This window comes from Mobula birostris, chromosome 1 (genome assembly GCF_030028105.1).
Source record: "Mobula birostris isolate sMobBir1 chromosome 1, sMobBir1.hap1, whole genome shotgun sequence".
Lineage (NCBI taxonomy): Eukaryota > Metazoa > Chordata > Chondrichthyes > Myliobatiformes > Myliobatidae > Mobula > Mobula birostris.
In genome coordinates, this window is record NC_092370.1 from 138,012,464 (window position 1) to 138,037,839 (window position 25,376).

Sequence of the window (25,376 nt, forward strand, 5' to 3'; positions counted from 1 at the left end):
TTCTTACTGGATTTCATCCAGATTCTGAGAATTGTTTGGTTGCTAATAAGAATACAAGTACTTAAGAAACTGATGTAGGCATGGGCCACATGGTAGCTTGCATCTCCTCCACCATTCAAAGTCAAAGTACTTTATGATCAAAGTATGTATGCAATATATAACACAGATTCATTTTCCTGCAGACAGCCACTCTATCAGCCATTCCATTACCCCGAGTTTCTTGTCGAGTCCTCAAAATCTATGGATCCCCTTTTAAGCAAAAATCTGTTCACCTCAACATTGAATGTATTCCAAGATTCAACCTTCACAACTTACCAGCAAACAGACATTCAAAGATCTATTTTCCTCCATCCACTCCTCTTCTTGTTCTCTTCGACTTAAAACTAAATTTTCTCTCTTTCCCTGCAAAGAGCAAGGCTCCTGAAATATGAACCCTAATTCTCCTTCTACAGATCTGTGCAGCATGTTGAACGTTCTAAGCATTTTACTCTTTTTATTTCATATCTCCAACTTTACTGATCTTAAGTGCTAGTGGGAATCTTTTCACACTTTCAAGGAGGGCTTGATAACATCTTTGAATCTGATCTTCTAGTAACCTGTTGCTGTGTAGAATGTCAGGAGTCTGATTATGTCTGTGAATGGCATGGCCTGTTAATCTGAGCTGGCAAATGTAATTAAGGCCTCAATGCCTACGATGTTAGCCTGGGTGAAGATGACGACATTGGCTTACTTACCCAGCTGGTGTATTTGGGGGATTTTATGGAGGCATTGGTGGTTGTATTACTCCAGTGCTTCACCAGGATAATTCTTCAGATCACAAGACCAAATAAAAGGTAAAACAAGGATACTGACGCTGTCTATCTTGTCGATTGAATCATTACGACCTTAGGCTTGCTTTCACACTTTAAGACTTTGTGCTGCTGTTTTATGCAATACTCTATCTCTTGATGCTTTCCTTATCGTTTTCCAACTTCAAAGTTGTTTCCAAGTTCTCACCAACTTTCTTGATGCTCTTTTCCAACAACTGTGGACTCAATGCAACACTCCTCTTGACATTATATGCTTTGATCTCTCTTCAGTGTCCTGCTTCTCTCTATTGCTCCTCACTCTCAACCTCCTCCCAACTTTCCAGTTCTTTCACACAGCTCCTACTGCAGATCAAGCTTCTATTGTTCTACCACTGGAAACTTACAATGTTATTATTGACTTACTAAATGCTGGAGGAACTCAGCAGGTCAGTCAGCAACTATGGGAAGAAATGAAGGGTCAACATTTTGGGCCGAGGCTCTTCATTAGGACCCTTCATCAGACCCATCCTGATGAAGGGTCTTGGCTCAAAACATCGAACCTTTATTCCTTTCCATAGGTGCTGACGGACCTGCTGTGTTCCTCTGGCATTTTGTGTGTGTGTGTTACTCTGGATTTCTATCATCTGCAGAATCCCTTGCACTAAAGTTGTTACTGACCTTTTGTGCATTCTCCGTCGAATTCCCATCTTCAGCCTACATGCCCCAGGTATTTGACTCAATCACCCCAGATAAAGCACGAATGAAAATTGCCCTCTTCCTGTTGTTGGTTTGTAAAAGCTACGTGGGATGCTATGACAGCTGTGGCACAATAAAACCCATTTTCATCTTTTTTTAAATATTTAGACTTTTCCGTTCTAATAATTAAGACTTTCCAATCACTTCACTTCTCCGTCACATTTTTAATATACTGCGTGTAATCCTCTTGCATCCACTGGCTGGTTAAGTCAAAATCAAATCAGATTAATGCAATTACCTTATGGGTTTAGGTGCTCGACATCCTCTCTTATTTCTGAGGACATTTCTATATCATGTTTATTTATATCACAATACAAATAAACGTGTAATAATTAACTGTGGAGAATCTATATAATAAATAACAAGACATTCTAACTGGCTGCATTACTGTCTAGTATGGGGGTGGGACTACTGCACAGGATCAGAATAACCTGCAAAGAATCGTGTCAGCTCCAGCATGGCACCAGCACCCCTAGCATTGAGGACATCTTCAAGGAGCAGTGCCCTAAAAAGGCAGCATCCATTGTTAAGGACCCCCATCACCCAGGACATTCCCTCTTCTCATTGCTGCCATCATGAAGATGGTACAGGAGCCTGAAGGCACACACTCAACAATTCAGGAACAGCTTCTTCCCCTCTGCCATCCAATTTCTGAATGGACTCTGAACCCATGAACACTACCTCACTACTATTTTTGCACTACTCATTTAATTTAACTATTGTATATATCAGTATATACACATTTATACTCAATATATACTTACTGCAATTCAGAATTGTTATTATTTTGTATTGCATTGTACTGCTGCAGAAAAAATAACAAATTTCATGACATATGCCAGTGATATTAAACCTGATTCTGATTCCTGAAAATACCTGATATATCATTGTTGGAAGTTCTCCTATCAGTACATTAACTTCTCCATTGCTGGATTATTCCTTCTGTGGAAGCTTTAATTGACTCACTGTTAATAATTAGCAATGACCAAAATGCAAATTATGGGAATATATAACTGGATTATCAACAATTAAGGTGTAATTTTGAAGACAAAATGATCAAACTTTGTAGACTCCATCAGACACCTACAACTGTAGGGACTTGATAAAAAATTCCACTTCTCTAGTTTTCAACTGTCTACCATGTAAAAAGAATATTACTTCTTTCAATGTTTATATATTTTCTTCCTTCAGAAAGCATATCCCCCTTCGTGGACCCTTCACTGAAATAAGCCTGGCTCCAGGTTCAGGAGCAGTGATTTTCTGAAATTGGGGCCATTCAGAATGATTGATGAGTTCAGATATGCTCTTTCATTGACACATATTGCAAAGTTGGTGATGATCACCTTTAATATATAAAACAGAGATGATGCTCAGTATATTTCTGTAAAATTCCATCACATTTCCTAGCCATATGGAACTAAATCATTCCTCTGTGAGAAAGATTATGATCTCATCTCTTATTCATTGTCCTAGAATTAGCAGGAGCCAGGCATTCTGACACATGTCTGAAGAATCAATTACTTTCTTCTCCCTTCATACCAAAAACTTTTGCTGGAAATGTCTATTGAATATGGGGTATCAGGGATCTTGAAATCAATAGTCTATTTCCTTAACTAATTAAATTTAGGTATAGTGAAAAAAAAGCAACAATGAAGAAGGACAAATCAATGTGAAGTGAGATAGGAGAAGAGAAATAATGACAGAAAGGAAGATGAGATGAAAAGATGAGAAATATTAAGACGTAAATATAAAACTACAAATTTTAGAATCTCTCAGAACAGTTTACCATCAGTAGAGGAGGCACACTTTTTTAAAATTGTGTTTCTGCTGAAAGAGCTGAGTGCCTCAATTCTGAATCAGTGCTGAGTTAAATTTGTATTGGTCATGCAGACTTTTAGGAGACCTGTCAGTACTTTAATGATAAAACAGCACTAAATTACTCAGCAATTTGTGTTGACCGGTATGTCAAAGGGTATTTCCACTTGGGCTTAAATAGCATTTTTTTTCTAGTTTGTTGTATTTGTATTAATGATAACCTGCCATTTCTTTGCTAGCAACTCCTCAGCCAAAGACACTTCAGCATAGCTATGTTTTCAAAGATGGAAAACTCAAAATTATACACGTGGAACAATTGAAACCACTTCCCTTGATTTCAAAATCCACTTAGTTGGATTGTAGTAATAACTGAATACTGCTCCATGTATCTCCCATGCTGAGAGATTATGAAAAAGTCATATATGTATGATCCAAATGTCCAAATGTTCATAAGATTATGATGCTATGTAAACGTACTGTTATGCATTAGGGGGATTTTCCATAACCTTACCAGTAGTAATTCTTTTTTAACATCTATAATGTGGCACAATAGTGTTCAATTAATTAAAAGAAATCCAAAAATTGCTCACGTTCTTGAAAGGATGTGAAAAGCATCTGGAAGTGACTGCTCCGACTGCCCTCGTCAGCCCACATGCGGACGACACCAAGACCTGTACGAAGCATCAAATCATTGGCCACGGTGCTGCAGAACTTGGCTTTCAGATCCTCCACTGCGCTGCTTCCATCATAGATCGCCACAAAATTGCGCTTGCACTCATTTGAGTTCTCCATCTCGTAGTCAAGAAATCTCAAGTAGATCTATCGGGGGAAAAAGATAAATCATTTTTGTCAGGTTACTAACAAAATTAAAGAACAATGAGGAGAGCTGCTGTCTCAAATTAAGCGAAAGCTGACTGAAGAAAGAAGGCCAGAAGTAAGATGCTGCAGATGCTGGAAATCTGAAATAAAGGTAGAAATTGCCTAGTCGGCAACTCAGGCAGCATCTGTAAAGTAAGGAAGAGTTAATAGTACATGATGACCTTTGATGGAACCTCATTGTTCTGAAGGGTACACTGTTCTGAACTAAACTACTGACTCCATTTCTTATATTAACAATGCTGTCTCACCTGCTGAGTTTTTCCAACATTTTCTGTTTTCACTTTCTAATTGATTAAAAGAAGAAAAGGCAAATTCCATTTGTTATTTACCCTTGTTGCACGGGAAAGAATAGTGAGGCTAATAACTAGTCTGTAGTGATGTTGATTGTGCTAATGTGGTAACAGGGAACGACAGACAAAAGTAGAGAAGTGGAATGCAAAAGTGACAACACCTAAGTTTCAGGAACTTCACTAATAATTTTATAGTGTGCACCCATTGTTGTGATGGAAAACTGGATTTACTCTTAGACCTGTGGATAATTATTTTATCCTGTAATCAGAACCCTGTCTTCTACTTAATCAAGTCTTCCTGTAGCCACCTTTCTGTTAGCAAAATGAAGATTTACTGGTAATGTCATCAACTGAAAATGTAAAAGCTGTTCCAGATCCATGTTCAGGTAAATCAGGCTTAGCTGGTCTCCTGATGTGCACCAGTTTTTAAATAAATCACTCACTTCGAACACCAACTCCATGTGATCTGTCAGTTTGCTCTTATACCTCGCTCCAACTTCCCTGAATGCCTCTTACATAATTCCCAGTCACTCCAATTTTATTAAGGCAAGACCAGTATTTCCATGTATTTAAATCAAATCTATTCCATACTTCTAAGGCACTCTCCATCAACTCTACAAATACAGACTAAATGAGTTGGACAATATCATCATTATATATCAACATATATTCTCAAAACATAGTCAAATTAGCGTCATGAAATCAAACAAAGTGACTCTCAACTTGGCCGCAACATGCAGTTGATATCACTAATGCAATGAAACAGAAAACCATAGTGCTTTCCTAACCCAAGTCACTTAATGACCCAAGACAAACTCAGAGCCTTCTTCTGATAAAACGTATTACATTATTAATACAATCGATACAAATTGACTGTTTCCTTTTCCATATAAAAATAGTCTTAATCTTTGCTTACACAACAGGCTTAGATGTTTTGAATAATTCCATGGTGTGTCCTCTGTTGATGACAAAATGTATATTTGAAATTCAGGATGTGGAGAGTGAAAAAAAAAATTGTAGATATAGGAAATCTGAAACAAGAACAAAATTGCTGGAAATATCTGGGATATTACGGTTACTGTATATTAAAATATTACATATTAACCAAACATATACCTGTCAGCTAACATATTATTAATTGGGCAATGTTGTACAGTAAGACTAACAATCCCCTGTCTAACTGTTTGGAAATCCAGATGGTTCAACATCCGGCTCACCTGCTAAGGTTTCCCACACTCTTTTGAACTCATTAGTGACCCAATTCCTGCATTGCTCTGAAACTAATCAAGGATCTAGTTCCTACCCCCACAAACCACTCACTTGTTACCCTGGTTTTTACACCCTTACGAAGTTCACCAATAACCTGTGAAACTCACCTGGGCCTCAGAATCTGTCACCTAAGGTCCAGTCCTCACCTGAGACCCCCGCGATCCTGAAAAACCATTGCAGCATCCAATTTGACTGGAGTTAAGAGCGGTCACACGAAAAGCATAGGGTGTGACTACGGGCAGTGAACTGGATCATGCAACATAATCACAGCTACTCATCCTTGATCTGCCTCTTCTTAGCCACATGCATTTCGAAACCTATGGTGTTTGCGTCAAATCAAATCAGCGAGGATTGTGTTAGGCAGCCTGCAAGTGTCATACCCTTCCGGCAGCAACATAGCTTGCTCACAACTAACCGTAACCTGTACGTCTTTGGAACGTGGGAGGGAAGTGAAGCACCCAGAGGAAGCCCATAGGGTCACGGGAGAACTTATAAAACTCCTTACAAAATAGGCTGGGAATTGAGCCCTGATCTTAGATCTGGTGCCGTGGTAGTTTTACATCAACTGCTATGTTACCGTGCCACCCCTACATTATGTCCAAGTGTACTATACTTAGTCTTCACCATGACATGTAAGTTGACAAATATAATTTCAAGATCCGTAAAATGCTGGTGGAACGCAACAGGCCAGGCAGCATTTATAGGAAGAAGTACAGTCGATGTTTCAGGCCGAGACCCTTCGTCATGACATTTTGTGTGTGTTGCTTGAATTTCCAGCATCTGCAGATTTCCTCGTCTTTGCGTGAAAATTTCAAGATCATTATTTTATGGGAAATGATTTGAGGTAAGTGTCGACTTTTTTTTAGAACTTACTCTTAATAGCTGTGTATGGTATTCAGTGTATCCTACATTCTCAAATCAAATATGAATCAAAGGTGGTGATGAATAGGAGGGAGACAGAAAATCTGACTGAGTGGTGTCATAACAACAACCTCTCACTCACTGTCAGCAAGACCAAAGAACTGATTATAGTATTCAGGAGAGGAAAATCGGAGGTCCATGAGCCAGTCCTCATTGGAGTATCAGAGCTGGAGGGTGGTAAGCAACTCTAAGTTCCTGGGTGTTACTATTTCAAAGGACCTGAGGATGTAGGTGCACTTGCGAAGAAAGCAAGGCAGCACCTTTACTTCCTTAGGAGTCTGTGGAGATTTGACATGATATCTAAAACTTTGACAAAGTTCTATAGATGTGTGGTGGAGAGTATAGTGACTGGCTGCATCACGGCCTGGTATGGAAACACCAATGCCTTTGAATGGAAAATCCTACAGAAAGTGCTGGATTCGGCCCAGTACATCACCACCACCCCAAACATTGACATGAAACGCTGTCGTAGAGGGCCAGCTGGTGGCACAATAACATCAGCGCCAGACCTGGGAGCGGAGGTTCCCGGGTTCGAAACCAGTACTCTTTCCATCCGTGCCGGGTTGAGTGTCAAGATCGCAACTCGACCTTGTAAAATAAAGGGAAAATACTGCGAAACTGTCTGTGTGGGGAGTGGTGCGCCACACAGTCTCTCTCCCTCTCGTTCCGTGCCTTGTAAAAAGCCATGAAAACAGACATCTTCACAGACGCACGCACGGATGCACGAATGCACACGCACAGATGTGCATGCACGCACACGCACAGACTCGCACGCATGCAGGCACATGCAAAATAAAAAGAAACGCTGTCGCAGAAAAGCAGTGTATATCATCAGAGTTCCCCACCACCTAGGTCATGCTCTCTTTTCATTGCAGCCATCAGGTAGAATGCGCAAGAACCTCAGGACTCAGGCGACTAGGTTCAAGAACAGTTACTACCTCTCAACCATCAGACTCTTGAATCAAAGGGATTAACTGCACTCAGATTCACTGGCCCATCATTGAGATGTCCCCTCAACCATTGATCTCATTTTCAAGACTCTTTATCTCAGAATCTCATGTTCCCGTTACTTATTGCTTCTTATTTATATTTGCATTTGCACAGTTTGCTGCACTCTGGTTGATCTTTCATTGATCGTGTAATAGTCACTGTTCTATAGATTTGCTGAGTATGCCCACAAGAAAATGAATCATAGGGTTAGACACAGCGTCATATATGTACTTTGATAATAAAATTGACTTTGAACTTTGAAATTATTTCCAGTATGAGAGGAGGAAGATGATAAGATGCTATTTCCTATTACTTGATATTGAAGTGTCTCTGTGCCTAATGCATGCTTCCTGCATTCTTACATTTTTTTTGCCTCCTGCATTTAATTCACTAACTTTATATAGCATCAGACCTTTTGCCCTAAAATTATTTTTGCCTTCGGCTTCCACCCATTTAAATATAGATTTCCATTTTCTTTTAGATAACTGTGTCAGATCTAAAACTGTTCCAGCATTTAATGGATCCTATCAACCATTCTGCCCTTTGCAAACTCCCAGTGCTATTTACAGTTCAGGCTCGGTGCTGAAAATTCATATTTACAGCTCCTGAAACGTAACATGCAATCCATCGTGCTTAAGTGAGAGAGGCACCGTTCCCATTTTCCAGTCTCACAGCAAAAATTCTGCTCCATTAACTCTGTAAACGGAGAACACGCATGGAGATTGTGAGTGAAGGTAGTTTGCCCGCAAGGATAGGGTCAGCTTTTGCACAGGTTGCATCTGAGTTATCTGCCAATGATTAACCAAATGACCCCTTGCTCACCAATTCATTGAGTCACAGTGCACTGCAGATCATCTGTGCTGACCATAAACCCACACTCATTGCATTTTCCTTTTTCCTTTTGCATTCCCATTTAGTACTACCCCGCCCCACTCCCAATTATCAGCCATCCACAGACACTAGAGACAAAATATAACAGCCCGATAACAGACAGCCAGTTTTGGAATTGGAGCGGGTGACCAGATCACCCAGAAGAACATGCAAACCCCACACACTGGTAGTCCCCAACCTCCGGGCCGCGGACCGATACTGGGCCGTGAAGCATGTAGGGGTGCAGCGGTAGCTGGAGTGCACCCAGCACATCTTTAAGAAAAAAGCCAAAATAAGCAAGCTAATTAATAAGGTGCCGCCCAGAAGCCAGTCCTCATGAGAGGAACTGAGGTGGAGAGGGTCAATAACTTTAAATTCTTCGGCATTAAGGATCAACGTTTCTCTCTCTGATAAGTGTCAGAGGATCTGTCCTGGGACCAGCAAGTAATTGTCATTACAAAGAAAGCACGACAGCGCCTATACTTTATTAGAAGTTTGTGTATATTCAACGTGTCACCTCAATCCTGACAGCCCTGTCTTGGCTGGCATTAAAATTGACCAAACAATGGAATAGCTAAAGGCTCCAGCACCCTGGAAAGAGGAGTAAACATCGCATAGAGCAAGTGAAATCAGCAATCACTTATCATCTGGGCCAACATTTACGTGCCAGGTGGCACCTAATCAATTAGCTTGTTCATTGTGGCTTTTCTCTTAAAGATGTTCTGGATGCGCTCCGGCTACCGCTGCACCCCTGCACTTCTGTATGCTTTGCGGCCTAGTATCGGTCTATGGGCCGGAGGTTGGGGACCACTGCCACACACCATGGTCAAATGACTGAACCCAGGTCTCTGTGGCTGTAAGGCAGCAGTGATAACTGTGGCACCACTGTGCCACTTCACATCACCATTAATCTGATCTCGGCCCCCACAGCAGTTTCCGGCCTATTCCCCATTGCGCTTCGCTCCTCAATAACCCAAAACTATACCTCCTATTTGAACATACTCATTAGTAAAGTTGTTACAAAACTTGCCTGTTGTTTGTCAATCCATCATTCTGTAACACAGACCAATATTCCATGTGTGTATCTAATTACTCAGTGTCCCTGCATGCTCAGTTTCTACCACTCATATACAAGGACACCCAGATTCCTCTACACAACACATTCTGTCATCTCTGTCCATTTAAGCAACATGCTACTTCGACATTCTTCCTACTGAGTGGATAACCTCATATTTCATCATTTCATAAGCCTTCCGCTGACTCAGCCTCTAATGGTCTCTGAAGTAGAGAATTCCAAGGTCAACAGACTCTGAAGTAGGAAATCCTTCCTTGTCTTCATTTTATGTGAGCACATTTTCTGGGATTTATACATAAGGACATCCAGGTTCCTCAGTAAAGAGGCCCTCTGTGGTTTCTCTCTATTGAAATTACATGTTACTTTACGCTCTTTCTACTGAGTGGATAATCTCATATTTCAGCCATCTGCTGATTTTCTTCTTGCCCATTTAGTGAACTCATTCTTCTGCAAAAATGTTTCCTCTACCTTAAGACTTCAATCTCAAAATGCTGTCACAATTCATCTGAGGTAGTTTAGGATAATTCGGTTTTTCCATCTATTTTTAGATTATTAGACGATAAGACAAAGGAGCAGAATTAGAACAATCACAAACAAGAGAAAATCTGCAGATGCTGGAATTCCAGGCAGCGCACACAAAATGTGTGTTCCTCTCTCACTTCATCTCCTTACCTGCTAGTCACCTCCCTTTGGTGCTCCTTCCCCCATCCCTTTCTTTCAGGGCTTTCTGTCCTCTTCTATCAGATTCCCCCTTCTCCAGCCCTTTATCTCTTTCACCAATCGACGTCCCAGCTCTTTACTTCATCCCTCGCCCTCCTGATTTCACCTATATCTACTACCTTGTACTTCTTCCTGCCCCCCACCTTCTTACTCTGATTTCTCATCATTTTTCTCAGCCTGAAGCATTGACTGTTGATTTTTTTCCATAGATGCTACCCGGCTTGCTGAGTTCCTCCAGCATTTTGTGTGTTTTGCAGAATTAGAACATTTGTCCCATCGAATCAGCTTGCTATTCCATGATGGCCAATTTATTATTCCTCTACCTGTTCTCCTGCCTTCTCTCCATAACCTTTGACACCCTTACTAATCATCTTCCACTTTAAATGTACCCAATGAATTGGCCCTTTAATTTTGTATGACTTGGTATCATCTGGCCAGAATATAAAGCTCAAAGTTCAAAGTAAATTTTTATTATCAAAGTATATATTTGTCACCATAAACAACCCCAAGATTCATTTTCTTGTGGGCATACTCAACAAATCAAAGCAATCAAGTTCTTGTCAAATGCAACAGAAGAAAGCAGCAATTGGATTTGGATTAAAAGGAAAGACAGCAACTGGGCTGCAAGATGAAGACAGGAGGGTATGGAACTGAGGGGGGTGTATCTGGGATGCCAGGTAGCACCATTGAGCCCTCTTGAGACGTCGTGGGCTTATCAATGAATGTCAAAGAAGGAGGGTGCCCACCTGATGATCCCGATGACGTACCTACCCTCCCTCCTTGTCACCACTCCAAGCCCACTGCCAACATCCAGAGTGCCAACTTACCATAGGGATTGAAACATCAAGTCCTAGTAGCTCTACTCTACTAACAGGATCAATGAAAGATCAACAGGAGTGCATAAGGTAACAAACTCTGCAAATGCAAATATAAATAAATAGTAATAAATAATGAGAACTTGAGATGAAGAATTCTTGAAAGTGAGTTCATTGGTGTGAAAATTGAGTGACAATGAAGAATTGTCAATCTCCTCGAAATCTCACTGCTTGTCTTCACAGATTAGAAGCATCATTATTATCACCATTATGTGCCGTGTCTATGACGTTGGCGATCACAGTCTTTCTACGACCATGATTGCTTTTGGCAAATTTTTCGACAGAAGTGCTTTGCCATTGCCTTCTTCTGACAGTGTCTTTCCAAGAAAGGTGACCCCAGCCAATATCAATACTCTTCAGAGATTACCTGCCTGGCGTCAGTGGTTGCAAAACCAGGACGTGGGATATGCAGCAGCTCCTTATATGACCATCCACCACCTGCTCCCATGGCTTTGTGTGACCCTGATCCGGGGAGGGAGGGGTGGAGCTAAACAAGTGCTACACCTTGCCCAAGGGTGACGCGCAGGCTAGCAGAGGACTTACACCCCCTTTGGCAGACGCATCTGCATCCTGCCACCCAAATAAGAAGCATAATGGTTATAAAAGTCAGGAAGACCATTCCTTGGGCATGTTCCTACTCTTATTGTATCTTATAAAGTCCAAAGATACATTCAGGATTCACCCAGTGGTGTCAGTAGGTTCCTGTCCTTCAGCACTCCCCTTTAATACCCACTCCAATTGAACCAGACTTGGCAAATTGAGTGCATTTACTGGTTGGCAAGTGCTGCAAGCTCATCCGATATAACCCCACATAATAACTAGGAGTTCTATGGTAAATTCAGACATGTCCATTGCCTCCTCTACTGTCATGATGTGGCCACTCTCAAGTTGGAGGAGCAACACCCCATATTTCATCTGGGAAGCCTCCAACCTGACATGTTGAACATTAATTTCTCCAATTTCAATTCCTCCCTCTTCTCTCCTTTTCCATATTCTGGCTCCCCTCTTATCCTTTTTCTTCTCCTCAACTGACCAACAATTCCCTTTAGTTCCCTTTCTCCTTCCTTTTCTTCCATGGGCCACTGTCCTCTCCCATCAGATTCCTCTTCTCCAGCCCTTTACCTTTTCCACTTATCACCTCTCAGCTTCTCACTTCATCCATTCCTCCTCCACCACCCCCCCCCACCTTCCCCCTCACCTGGCTTCAACTATCACCTGCCAGCTTGTGCTCCTGTCACCTACCTTTTAAGTCTGGCTTCTTCCCCCTTCTTTTCCAGTCCTGATGAAGGGTCTCACTACCCAAGCATTGACTGTTTACTCCCCACCACAGATGTTGCCTGACCAGCTGAGTTCGTCCAGCATAGTAAGTGTTGCTTTGGATTTCCAGCATTCGCAGAATTTCTCGTATCTATGTTGAATTTGACTGCTTTGATTTAATACATCTACTCTCCTCTACTCAATAGCCCATTGTCCAAGATTAATCTTTCTTATGGCTTCCCAGTCTCCTGTGAACGGTTTTAAGTCTGATAACTCCCATGGATCTCTGCAAGAGACCCTGCAGATAATTAGTCCATAATGTCCCCATGCCTGCCTTTTGCATTTGCTTGGATTCCACTGATTGCCATAAAATTTCAGTTCTGAAAAGCATGTTGTGAACCCACTTTATCCCTGTATCTGTCATGGGATTTCTTAAAAATATAACACAATTAATGCAGTCAGGTAATTTAAACAAAATAAGTTGACAAAATTTTGTATTTTGGTTCAAGATCAATCGGTTGAATTTATTTTTCAAAGCTTTCCTTTGTGTTTGGAGACAAGAGAAAAATACCTGTATTGCAGAGCACTTGTACCCGGAGGCTGACATTGTGCTCGACGTGGCTTAATGGCATTGTATTAGCTGTGCATGGTTGATATTCACAAACCTGTTCTTCTGCAACTCCGAGAGATAAATACCTTAGATCGTTGCAGGTACACAGTCTGTGAATTTCGTCCATTAAAATTAACGGATAGGAACAGTACAAGCTGTGCACTTGCAATTAGCTTCAGGACAAATGCTACAAATCTGTTGTGGCAGCATTTTGCAGACTGAACCGGATGGAGCCAACATTCAGACATTTGGGCTTTTGGACCGTTCAGGGCTTTTGCGAACACTAAGTGGAATATAGTCAGGATGCAAATATGGAAGCTTTAGTCACGGTTCATTTTCATTCCGCACATGTTCAGGTGTTGTTTGTTTAGAGTCAATTACGAGAAATATGAGCTGAGTAAGGTCAATGGATTCACAGTGTACAGTATACTGTATATTCAAATACAGACAATGAGCACTGTATAGATACTTTTCACACATTGAAAGCATATAGCAATTATTCATGCAATAAACAAGGCATTTTTAACTGTACAGATTAAACATCAGCAGTATATGGCTAATGTCCCAATCAGTGGCCATTTTATTATGTACACCTGCTCGTTAATGCAAATATCTAATCAGCCAAACATGTGGCAGCAACTCAATGCATAAAAGCATGCAGACATGGTCAAGAGGTTCCAATGTAATTCAGTCCAAACATCAGAATTGGGAAGAAATGTGATCTAAGTGACTTTGACCATGAAATGTTTGTGGCAGACAGGGTGATTTGAGTATCTCTGATCTCTTGGGACTTTCACCAACAGTCACTGAAGTTTACAGAGGCTGGTGTGAAAAACAAAAAAAAACATCCAGTGAGCAGTAGTTCTGTTGGTAGAAACACCTCGTTAAGAGAGAGGTCAGAGAAGAATAGCCAGACTCGTTCAATCTGACGGGGAGGTGACGATAACTCAACTAACCACGTGTTGTAACAACAGTGTAAGAAAGAGCACCTCTAAATGCACAACATGTCGAAACTTGAACGGATGGGTTACAGCAGGTGAAACCACATGGAGCTCTACTCCTGTACCTAATAAAGTAGCTGAATTAATGAATTGCAATCATTGTCATACATTGTGCATGTAACTATTGTGCATACATCCATTCAACTTTTGTGGAACCCTTATGTGGCTAGTATTGGAATAATTCATTGTACAATATTACATGCTGAACTGTGTATGCTTACCTTCGCATATTGTTCTGTGCTTGGTCAATTACTGCACCATATGCAAGATATTCCTCATTATATATTTACATTTGTATACAGAGTCATTAAAAAGACAATATATAAATATGAGTTGTTGATAGCACAGTATATCCTCGTAACCTCATGAGACTGACCACTTGCCTACAGTAGACTAGCTGGAAGAAACACCTTCAACAAAGCTAATTTCATGCTGGCTAGTTAGCCTCTGCAAAATGTAAGGATCTTCTAGGTGAAGTAAGCTATAAGCAGTCCAGAAAAATGCTGGGAAAATCTCTGATAGATCTTTAAGCCAAGCTCCAGCCTTAACAAATGTTAAAACTGCCAGATATTTGAAGAACTGCTCCATCATTCAGAAACAGAAAAAAAAATAAACTATTGAAACATTTAAAATAATAACCACTAAATCACAGGTAAACTTAAGAGTCATAGAGAAGTACAGCATAAAAACAGGACCTTTAGTCTATGCCAAAAAACATTTAAACTGCCTACTCCCAACAAGCTGCAACAGGACCATAGCCCTCCATATCTCTACCATCCATACATCTATCCAAACTTCTCTTAAATGTTGAAATCGAGTTTGCATGAACCACTTGTGTTGGTAGTCCATTCCACAATCTCATGACCCTCTGATTGAAGAAGTTTCCCCTCATGTTCCTCTTATACTTCTTACCTTTCACCCTTAACTCATGACATTTGGTTGTAGTCCCACCCAACCTCAGTAGAATAAGACTGCTTGCATTTAACCTATCTATACCCCTCATAATTTTTGTATCCCACTATCAAATCTCCTCTCAACCTTCTATGTTCTAAAGAATACTGACCTAACCTATTCAATCTTTCCTTATAACTCGGGTCCTCCAGACCTGGCAACATCCTTGTAAATTTTCTCTGCAACCTTTCAACCTTGTTTACATGTTTTCTGTAGGTAGGTAACTAAAACTGCACATAATACTCTAAATTAGGCCTCACCAACATCTTATACAACTTCAATATAACATTCAATCTTTTATACTCAGTGCATTGATTTATGAAGGCTGATGAGCCAAAAGCTTTCTTTACAGCCCTATCTACGTGACACCACTTTCAATGAATTATGTACTTGTATTCTCAGATCCCTTTGTTCTACCACACTCTTCCGCGCCCTACCACTCACTGTGTAAGACCTACCCTGGTTGGTCCTACCGAAGTGCAAAACCTCGCACTTGTCTGCATCTGCCATTTTCAGCCCATTTTTCCTGCTGATACAAATCCATTTGCAAACCATGATAGCCTTCTTCACTGTCCACTACCAACCAATCCTGATTTCATCTGCAAATTTGCTGATCCCGTTAACCATATTATCATTCAGATCACTGAAATTCAGTAGATGACAAACAACGAAGGAACCAACACCAATCACTGCAGCATATTGCTAGTCACAGGCTTCCAGTCAGACAGGGCAACCTTCTATGATCACTCTCTGGCTTCTCCCACAAAGTCTAATCTAATTTACTATCTCATCCTGAATGCCAAGCGACTGAAGCTTCTTGACTAGCCTCCCATGCAGGATCTTGTCAAATGCCTTACCAAAGTTCATGTAGACAACATCCACCTCTTGCCTTCATCCACTTTCCTGGTAACTTCCTCAAAAAATACTATAAGACTGGTTAGACATGACCTACCACGCACAAAGTCATGCTGAATATCCTTAATCAGTTAATATCTATCTAAATGTTTATATATCCATTCCCTTAGAATAACCTTCAAATAAATTTGCCACAACTGATGTCAGACACCTGCTTTCTGTTTAGAGCTTTTTTTAAACAACAGAGCAACATTGGCTATCCTCCAATCCTCTGATACCCCGACTGTCACCTAAGGATGATTTGAACATCTCTGCTAGGGCTCCTGTAGTTTCTGCACTTGTCCCTCACAGGGTCTGAGGGAACACTTTGGGGATTTCTCCACCCTAATTTGCCTGAAGACAGCAAACAACTCCTCCTCTGTAACCTGTACAGCGTCTATGAAGTTGATGCTGCTTTGCCTCACTTCTGTGGACTCTGTATCTGTTTCCTGAGTAAATACAGATGTAAAGAATGCATTTGAGATCTTCCCCATCTGTTTTGGCTGCACACATAGATTACCACTCTTATCTTCCAGGGGACCATTTTTGTCCCTTGCAATCTTTTTGTTCTTATTGTATCTGTAGAATCCCTTAGGATTCTCCTTCACTTTATCTGCTAGAGCAGCTTCATGCCTTCTTTTAGCTTTTCTTATTTCTTTCTTGAGTGGTCTCTTGCATTTCTTGTACTCCATAAGCACCTCATTTGTTCCTGCTTGCCTATACCTGCTACGCACCTCTTTTTTTCCCTTAACCCGCGTCTTAATACCTCTTGAAAATCAAGGTTCACTACACTTATTATCTTTCCTTTCATTCTCACAAGCACATACAGGCTTTTCACTCTTAAAATTTTTCTCTTGAAGACCTAATTTCTAAGTACACCTGTGCCAGTCTATCCCAATCCATACTTACCAGATCATTTCTGATACCACCAAAATTTGCCTTTCTCCAAATTAGAACCTCAATTTGTGTACCAGACCTATGTCTTTGCATATTTACATTGAAACTAATGGCATTGTGGTCACTGGATGCAAAGTATTTCCATACCCAAGCTTCTATCACCTGCCCTGTTTCATTCCCTGACAGCAAATTTATCAAAAATGAAAATTCAGCAACCCTGCTTCAATTCTAAGCTGATGCAAGTTTATCTGACAGATTTCTTGCTGTAAAGGATGGGGAGCTGCATGGGAATGGGACACCAGAACTGGACTTCATGATGATACTGACTGGGAAGCAAAACATCAATGCACACCTCTTAGGAAATTTAGACCTTAATGTTTCTACATCCATGCTTGGAAAGGTTCCATAAAATCACATAGGAATAAATTCAGCCCTAAGTTTATACATTCAGTTGTGGACTAACTTAAACTTGTTGTGGCCTCTGATTTGAAAGGAAACTGCTAACACTCATCTGTAAGTGGTAGCTATTCAATTTTATTTGTATTAAGTAACATGCTTTAGTCATTTATATAATAACTATTATTTAAGTTATTGACTGTCAAGAGATATTAGGGTATCCCAGCGCAGAACTTCAGCAGAATAGTGGCATAAGTCTACTCCCCATTAAGGCAAGACTACACCTTGCAGTCAGCCTTTTGGTTCTAGGTAATCAGTTCACCCAGTTCTCTGCCTCTGGCCCAGGTGAACACAGGTGGATTGGAATGACATCAAAATCGAGTTCGATTTAGTCCAAAGTTCAATCACATGCTGAACTACAAGCCATCATCATTGACAAACAGAGGAGCATCATTTAAAAAAAATTCAACTTTGAACTATTCATAGTATATCCTTTCTATCAGGCAGGACTTATTTAAAATGAATGCAGCAAGAAAGGCAAAACAGGGTAGCATGGTGAAATCAGGTCCAAACATTATCAAACAGGCCAGTTAATGCAACCTCCTCCCAGTCTCCATCTAGCTATCAGAACTCACCTACCACTCATTTCGAGGTCATCACCTACAGCCCATCTCTCATCCACAGTCCCTGTTTACCCATCGAACCAGCCAGCCTCAACCTGTTGTTCCTAGCCTTCAGTTGCCTTGGTGTGGTTAGTATCCATTCTCTCTTATTCCTTGGCTTGTTATTTTGCAGTTTATTGTTAAAGTTATTGCTCACTGCTAAGTTGTCTCTGCACCTCTATATTTCCTGACAGGAATGATCCTCAGAGTATGCTTGCCTAAAGGAAGTCGTCCATTGGCATGAGCACACAATCCAGAAGCAGCAGGAACCCATTGGCCACCTGCTTGCCGCTCTCTTCCAACTCTCTTTTTCGATACAGAAACCCCACACCAGTCAACCTCTTCCTGATGAGTCTCTGATTCTGGTGCCTGAAAGCTTCGACAGATCCCCAAACTAATACCACCACTTCCCATCCTAGCGCATCTTACCTTTTGAGCTCCAGCCGTCTGTTTTCTTCGGTTGAGCCAAAGTTTTCTTCATCATCTCTCTTTCAACCAAGCGAGCTCTGACCTGGGCTGCTACTGACTGGGGCAATAAGACCACCAGTTGCAACAAATATGAGGATTTTCCCACTGAGATGTGTTGTGTTTTCGACCATCCAGGAAGAGGAAGGGAGGCAGTGGATCAGATACTTCACCTGTGCCGTGGTTCACAGTCAATGCGGGATTACACCAAGGGATTCGGGCTGCTAGCAACGGAGTGTGACTGGAATGTGGCAATGCTGCCGGCCCATTGGAGTGCTTGAAAGATGAGCAGTCTACCCAGAACAGGCCCATTGACCTTGAAAACTTCATCACTCTGGCTCTTTGTATTGACAGGAGTCTTATGGAATGACCCTCCAGGTCAACAGCCAGAGCCCCATTTCCATTCTCAGACCAATTCATGCTGGAGTGACCTCATCAACAGTGCCTACAGAACCTGAGCAGTTACGGAGAGCTTGCTTAAACACCAAGAGCACAAGTGTCGGTGGCGAAACAACTTCTGCGTGTACTGCAGAGCAGCAAATCACCATTGCATCGAATGCCCCCTGCGTCCCAGAAAATGGCACCACCAGGTAGAGACGAGGGGCCTTCTATCTGGTAAGCTCCCTCCTGCCCCACATTCGAGCACCATAGCCCAACTCACTCTCTCTGTCCTCCTCCACACCCCGTCGGCTCTTCACACACAGGAGGCTCTGGTGGATTCCAGTGCAGCACGCATTTGTAAGGACTGGACTCGTTGAGAAAAGTAGTCGGAGAGGATCTGATGCACATGTTGGTGCATCTTTTTTGAGTTTCCCTATGTTCAGTTCCTCAAATGCTCTAGCTAACAGGCATGCTTTTGGTATAATTCCTGTCGGGGGTTTGTTTCAGGGTGCACACCCACCTTGTAGACACTGTCTTTTGGCCAATGTCTCTGACTTCCTCAAACAGTCCATTATTTTTCCAACTACAATGTCATCCTGTTTTGTAGGTTCAAATACATCTTCACCTTGACATTTCCCAGATGGTCCGGTCTGATCTACACTTGACTCAATATGAAGCCTGTCTACACATGACATATCGACTGACCCTGCAGTGCCAGTGACCGTGACTGGTTCTTGGTAATTCAAGTTGTGTCAACTTTTCTTTTTCCCAGTGATTTTGTCTGCTTGTCCTAAGACTTCAGCTTTGTATGAGATACCAGTGCCTTGGTCGACAATTCTCAGTTTGTCTTGTTTTAAAACTGAAACTTCTACGTTGCCTTTGCACTTGTAATGATTTCTGTTCAAGCAAGTCTGTAGAGTCCCCAACTGCACTCTCTTCTGCACTGTTGTGCAACTGTTGAGTAATTCTGTCGGGTCCTCTGTTACACTTTCTTCAGTACTGTTTGTGCAATGTGACACTCGATCAGGTAAGTGCTTTTCATTTTTGTCTCATTCTCCATGGAGTTCTGTTGGTCTTCAGCTTGCGCTTTACGTAGTCTGGAATGATGCACTCTCACATATGTAGCTCCATGTCTCACGAATACCACACTCCATCCTGACAATGACAACTCTAGGGCCTTTCTATTCTGTACAGTCTGCTCTTTTGTAATATTCTTTGTACATATTTCTCGTCTGTAGGATGGAGCTGTGCCCTCAGTGCTTTTCAAATTCTTCTCCTTCTGACTTCTAATGACGGTTGGCCATCCAACTTAAAGATGCAGTACCGCCACCAGTGGACTACAGTGTGGTGGAGAGATTTGGGAAATAAAACCCTTACTAGTTTTTTATCAGATGAAAACTAACTTATCCCAAAAAGCCCTACAGACCGTAAATAATGAAAGACAATATTGTGAATTAAATTGAAGTCACTTCCATAACTTAAAGTTTTTAAATGAAAGCCATCAACCCCCAAAGAAAGTAGTGCAGCCTGCATTTTCTTTCTTTCAACCTCACATTGTAAAATCATCTGTTCAACTGTTTCATCATGATGAAAACACCTCAGAGTGATGTTTTCCAATAAGGTATAAGGAATAATTAAGCATAGTATGCCCAACTCAAAGTTAAATCAATACAATTCCTTCCCTTCCTGTTTTACCCCCTTCTCCCATCAATCAAACAGTTTTATGTCTTCGAATTCTTGCTGAACGCTCTGCTTCAGTGAAATCCCTCCTTGATGTATGCAGTGCTGAAGTCAGTTTCCCAACCCATTCACTCCTTGTAGTGCCCTTGGAGCCTGTCAATCAGTGCAGAGGGAAGGTTTGGATTCTGGCCAAATACAAATTGATACGGGCTATAGCCATGTACATTGTGCATGGTATTCTTCGCCATAAGGGACCAGTCCGGGGCTGTGTTCCAATCACAGCCATTGCTTTTCTTTACCTTCAGCACTATTTCAGTAAGCATTTGATTGTGCTGCTCCAGAAGGCCCACTTCTCCAAGAACTGTATGTTTTGGTTCCTTCAATCTGTGTCCTTGACTCTTATGGCAATGAGAACAATCTCTCCTGGTCTGCTTGGTCTTTCGCCTTTGTGATTTTAAATACCTCTCTCAGATCTACCTGCATCACCATCTGTTCCAAGGAGAACAAGTTTAGCTGCTCTATTTAGTCATAACTAAAGTCTCTTATCTCGGAATCATTTGACAAATCTTGTCTGCATCTTCTCTATTGTTTTCCCATTTTCCTTTGCAGTTGATGCAGAGATCTGGATGCAATGCTTCAATTGCAACTGAAATAGTGTTTTAAGAAGATACATCATGACATCCTTGCTCTTGTAATCTCTGTCTATTTATAAACCCCAAAATCTTGTATTTTTTTAAGCTGCTTTCTCAAATTCTACTTCCAAAGAATATGTAAAAAAAACACAGGCTCCGCACAGAAACAGGCCCTTAGTCCATTCTAGTGCAAGCCAAACTATGTCCCATCAGCCAGAACATGGTCTTTACCTCTCCATATCCCTCCCTTTCATGTACTGTACCTATATCCGCACTTCTCATGAATGTTGAAATCAAACCCACATCCGCCACTTCCACTGGCTACTCGTTCCACATGCTCACCAACCTCTGAGTGAAGAAGTTCCCCCTCTGTTTCCTTAAACATTTCACCTTTCACCCTTAACTCATGACCTCTTGTCCCAGTCTCACCTGAGTGGAAAATGCCTGATTATATTTACCTTATCTGTTTTGAGTATCTCTCTCAGGTCTCCCCTCATTCCCCTGTGCTCCAGCGAATGAATTCATAACCTATTTAACCTTTCCCTATAACTCCTCCAAAAAGACCACAAACTTGTTGTAGGATTTGGAGGCTTGTGTGCCTCAATGACCCAGAGAGCTGTGTTGGCCAGAGTCAGGGCTTTGTTTTTTTTAGATCTTGGTATGAACACCCATGCAAACAGGTCAAAGGATAAAGGTCAGACTAAAAGTGACCCACCAGTTGTCCAGGTTCAACGGTTCAGCTCAGGACCAACAACCCTGACTGATTAAAGCAAGTTGTTATGGAAACAGCAACGAAGACGCCTACTGCATCTGTGTATGATGGTATGGACAGGCTTAGACCTTTACTGCTGCCCTAAATGCCAGCAGCATAACGGGCAAATGAAATTAATAACTCAGGTCCTCAAGTCCAAGCAACATCCTTGTAAGTTGTTTTAGAATTGTTTCTTGTACTTGCTTTAGAATTTGGCACCCTTTATACATTGCCTCATCTCAGACTTCCTGCTAAGGGTGATGTTCTTCAGCATGTAATTCTACCTGCTAATTTCAATTGCCAGCATAAATTTGGCTCTTCAAGGCCATTTTTTTTCTATTGAGACTTATGTCCAGTGGATTTTCTGCTCAATAAACTGTGAGAAATTGATTTGTACACCTATCTCTCTAACAGACTCATTGTAATCATGAGGCCCCTATTGTATTATAGTTGAATAATTCAGCTGCCAACTGAACCAGTGGTTGGAAGGCATTAATGCAACATAAGGCTAGGTGGATAGATTCAAGACTTTCTCTGGATACGTGACTTGAAGTAAACTTCATATACTGAATTTGTGCAAGGACAGCCCTCAAAAATTGGATGTATAGAATTTTCTTCCATACATTGAATTTGCACATTGTGATCGTTACTTACGACCATGCACATAATCAAAGTTTATTCATTATTATTTCTTTATTTATGGGTATGTGGGCAAGTTAACATTTTACTGCTCAATGCAAATCTTCACTGAAAAGTCGACCATTATTGACTTGAATCTGCAGCAGACCTTCTGGTGAAAACATTCCCTCAGTGCTTTTGCATGGGGATATCTAGGACTTAGACCAGTGATGACAATCACCCGGTAGCAGGGTGGAGATACGTCTTTGCCAAAGGAGGTGGAGGGTACTCCTTCCCTCCGCTAATCTGCAGGCCACCCTCAGGCACAGTGTAGCACCTGCTTAGCTCCCGAACCCCTCCGATCAGGGTCACTTGAAGCCACGAGAGCAGGTGGTAGATGGTTGTATGAGCAGCTGGTGCATTTCACAAGTTCCAGTTATGTGACCACCAGCTCCAGGCAGATGACCTCTGAAGAGTATTGATAGTGGCTGGGATCACCCGTCTTGTAAAGACACTGCCCAGAAGAAGGTAATGGCAAACCACTTCTGTAGAAAATTTTGCCAGGAACAATCATAGTCATGAGACTATGATCATCTACGCCATACGACACCTCACATAGTGATGATGACAACATTGGAAAGCAGAAAATATTTCAAAGACTGAAAGGCATGTGACTCAGAGTTAAATTTGCAGGCAGTAATGTCGTTCTTGTTGCCTATGTCCACTTGGAATGTGTTCTCACAGAAGCCTGTATGAAATAATGGTGGAGGAAGTAATATTTTAAGGCGATATTTTGGGGTGTCAATTATTGGCTGCCTTGTCATGTACAGTTTTGAGCTTTGTGACTGTTGCTGAACTTGCACTCATGATGGACAGCATGTGGAGAGTATTCCGTCATACACCTGACTTTTTTGTAGGTGGTGTAAAGATTTAGGGAGCTAGAACTTGAGTGATATGCCACAAGATCCCCAGGCTCATGCACTGTACCTGTCTGTATATAGTTAATGTTACTACACTGAAATGAATAGTGTTAATGCTAATACAATAAATTGGGCTAGGTTAATTGACATGCATTGCAGTTTGCATTTAGTTTTGGATGCTAATTCATTAATGTGCATTTCATTCTTAGCTATTTTTATATTCTACAGTATATTAATTTGTAGCATGCTTATCTCCTGCCTGTGTGATGGATTTGCTCACTTAATAATGGTGAGGGATTCATTGAGGCTCAATTACATTCTGTGCTCAGCACCAAGTGAATCCTTCATGCGAGCCTGCTTGCTCACAAGTAACTACTTGGTTTCTCTGCAAAAGGTGATGTGAACAAGTTGAATTTGAATATCGGAGGGCAACTTCCGAGCTGTCAAATTACTCTGATCAAATGAAGCAGGTGTATTTGGCAATGAATGACGGAAAAGCAATAAAATGGTGGGAAATAACAAAACTCCCGGTAAAACACAGGAGACAAATCACTGAAGGATGAAGAGGAGTTATTTCTTACTTCAAAACAAATATGCCCATCTCTTCTAGATGCTCTTTGAGATAATATGTTCCCATTTTCTCATTCTGCTTTTGTTTTTGAGCAGTTTGTTCTGGCATTACTGAACAATCTTCCTCATTCATAGAATTAGATATTTAAATCTCTGAAATGTCTGTGGAACTATTACTTGGGAGATGTGTTGCACAGTGGCACAGCGGGTAGTACTGCTGCCCCGGTGCTGTCTGTTTCGAGTGTATACATTTTCCCTGTGTGTGTGTGTGTGTGGAGAGTCAGAAGGGAGGTAACTGCCACATGACGGAATTAAGTGGAGAGGGGAGTGTGGGATTAACAGAACTGCCATCGGAACTGAACTGTCACAGATCAGAAGGGCCGAATGCCCTCTCTCTGTGTTGGAAAGAAGTACCGGGCCGCAGTTTTTGAAATACAATGAAGGTTCAAGAAACTTGTGCCTTTGCAATCTCGGTTGCAAAACAGTTAAGAATGACAGTGCATTCCTCTCAGCCCCAGTCTCCTGTCTTCTCCCCATATCTCTTCATGCCCTGACCAATAAAGAAACTATCAACCTCTACCTTAAGTTAACATAAAGACTTGGCCTCCGCAGCTCCCTGTGGCAATGAATTCCACAGATTCATCACCTTCTGGCTAAAGAAATTCCTTCTCACCTCTGTTCTAAAAGGACGCCTGTCTATTTTGAGGCTGTGTCCTCTGGTCCTAGACACTCCCACCAAAGGATACGTCCTCTCCACATCCACTCCATCAAGGCCTTTCACCTTTCGATAGGTTTCAATGAGGTCACCCTCATTCTTCTAAGAGATTAGAGCTACGTGACTTTGAAATGGAATGTTTGTTGAATTCTGGCAAGGTGGTTTGAGTATCTCAGAAACTGCAATTTCCTGGGAATTTCACCAACAACATTGTCTGGAGTTTATAGAAAATGGTGCAAAAACCAAAACAAAGTTTCCAGCAAGAGCTAGTTCTGTGGGTGAGAACGCCTTGTTAATGAGAGAGGTCAGAGGAGAACGGCCAGAATCATTCAAGCTGACAGAAAGGTGACAGTAACTCAAATAACTACGTGTTACAACAATGGTGTGCGGAAGAGCATCTCTGAATGCATGAAGAGTTGAACCTCGAAATGGATAGGCTACAGCAGCAGAAGACCACACTGGGTTCCACTCCTGTATCTAACAACATCTAATAACGTGGCCACTAAGTGCACATCCAAGTATATTTAAGATTAATTCAGTATAACAATATATAGATATATTCAACCTAAAACACATTAAGGTCTTATGCTGGGCTGAACATTCTGAATATTAAATAATTTCCATGCTTATAACTTTTGTTCACTTTTTATCTCAGAGTATACTTGAGGGAAAAGGCAGAAAAAACACTTGATTTAATTGCAATGTGTTTCAGGTAGAATGAAAGAGCA

General features: G+C 41.3%; 1 protein-coding gene across 3 annotated transcripts in view; it reads right to left on the reverse strand.

Moving 5' to 3' along the window:
* neto1l (neuropilin (NRP) and tolloid (TLL)-like 1, like) overlaps positions 1-25,376 on the reverse strand; it is a 292,908-nt gene that overhangs the window by 51,953 nt on the left and 215,579 nt on the right. For all 3 annotated transcript variants that reach the window (XM_072273579.1, XM_072273395.1, XM_072273488.1), the window contains one exon: positions 3,950-4,178. In XM_072273579.1, the coding sequence (XP_072129680.1) occupies positions 3,950-4,178 (229 nt within the window). The remainder of the gene's footprint in view (positions 1-3,949; positions 4,179-25,376) is intronic.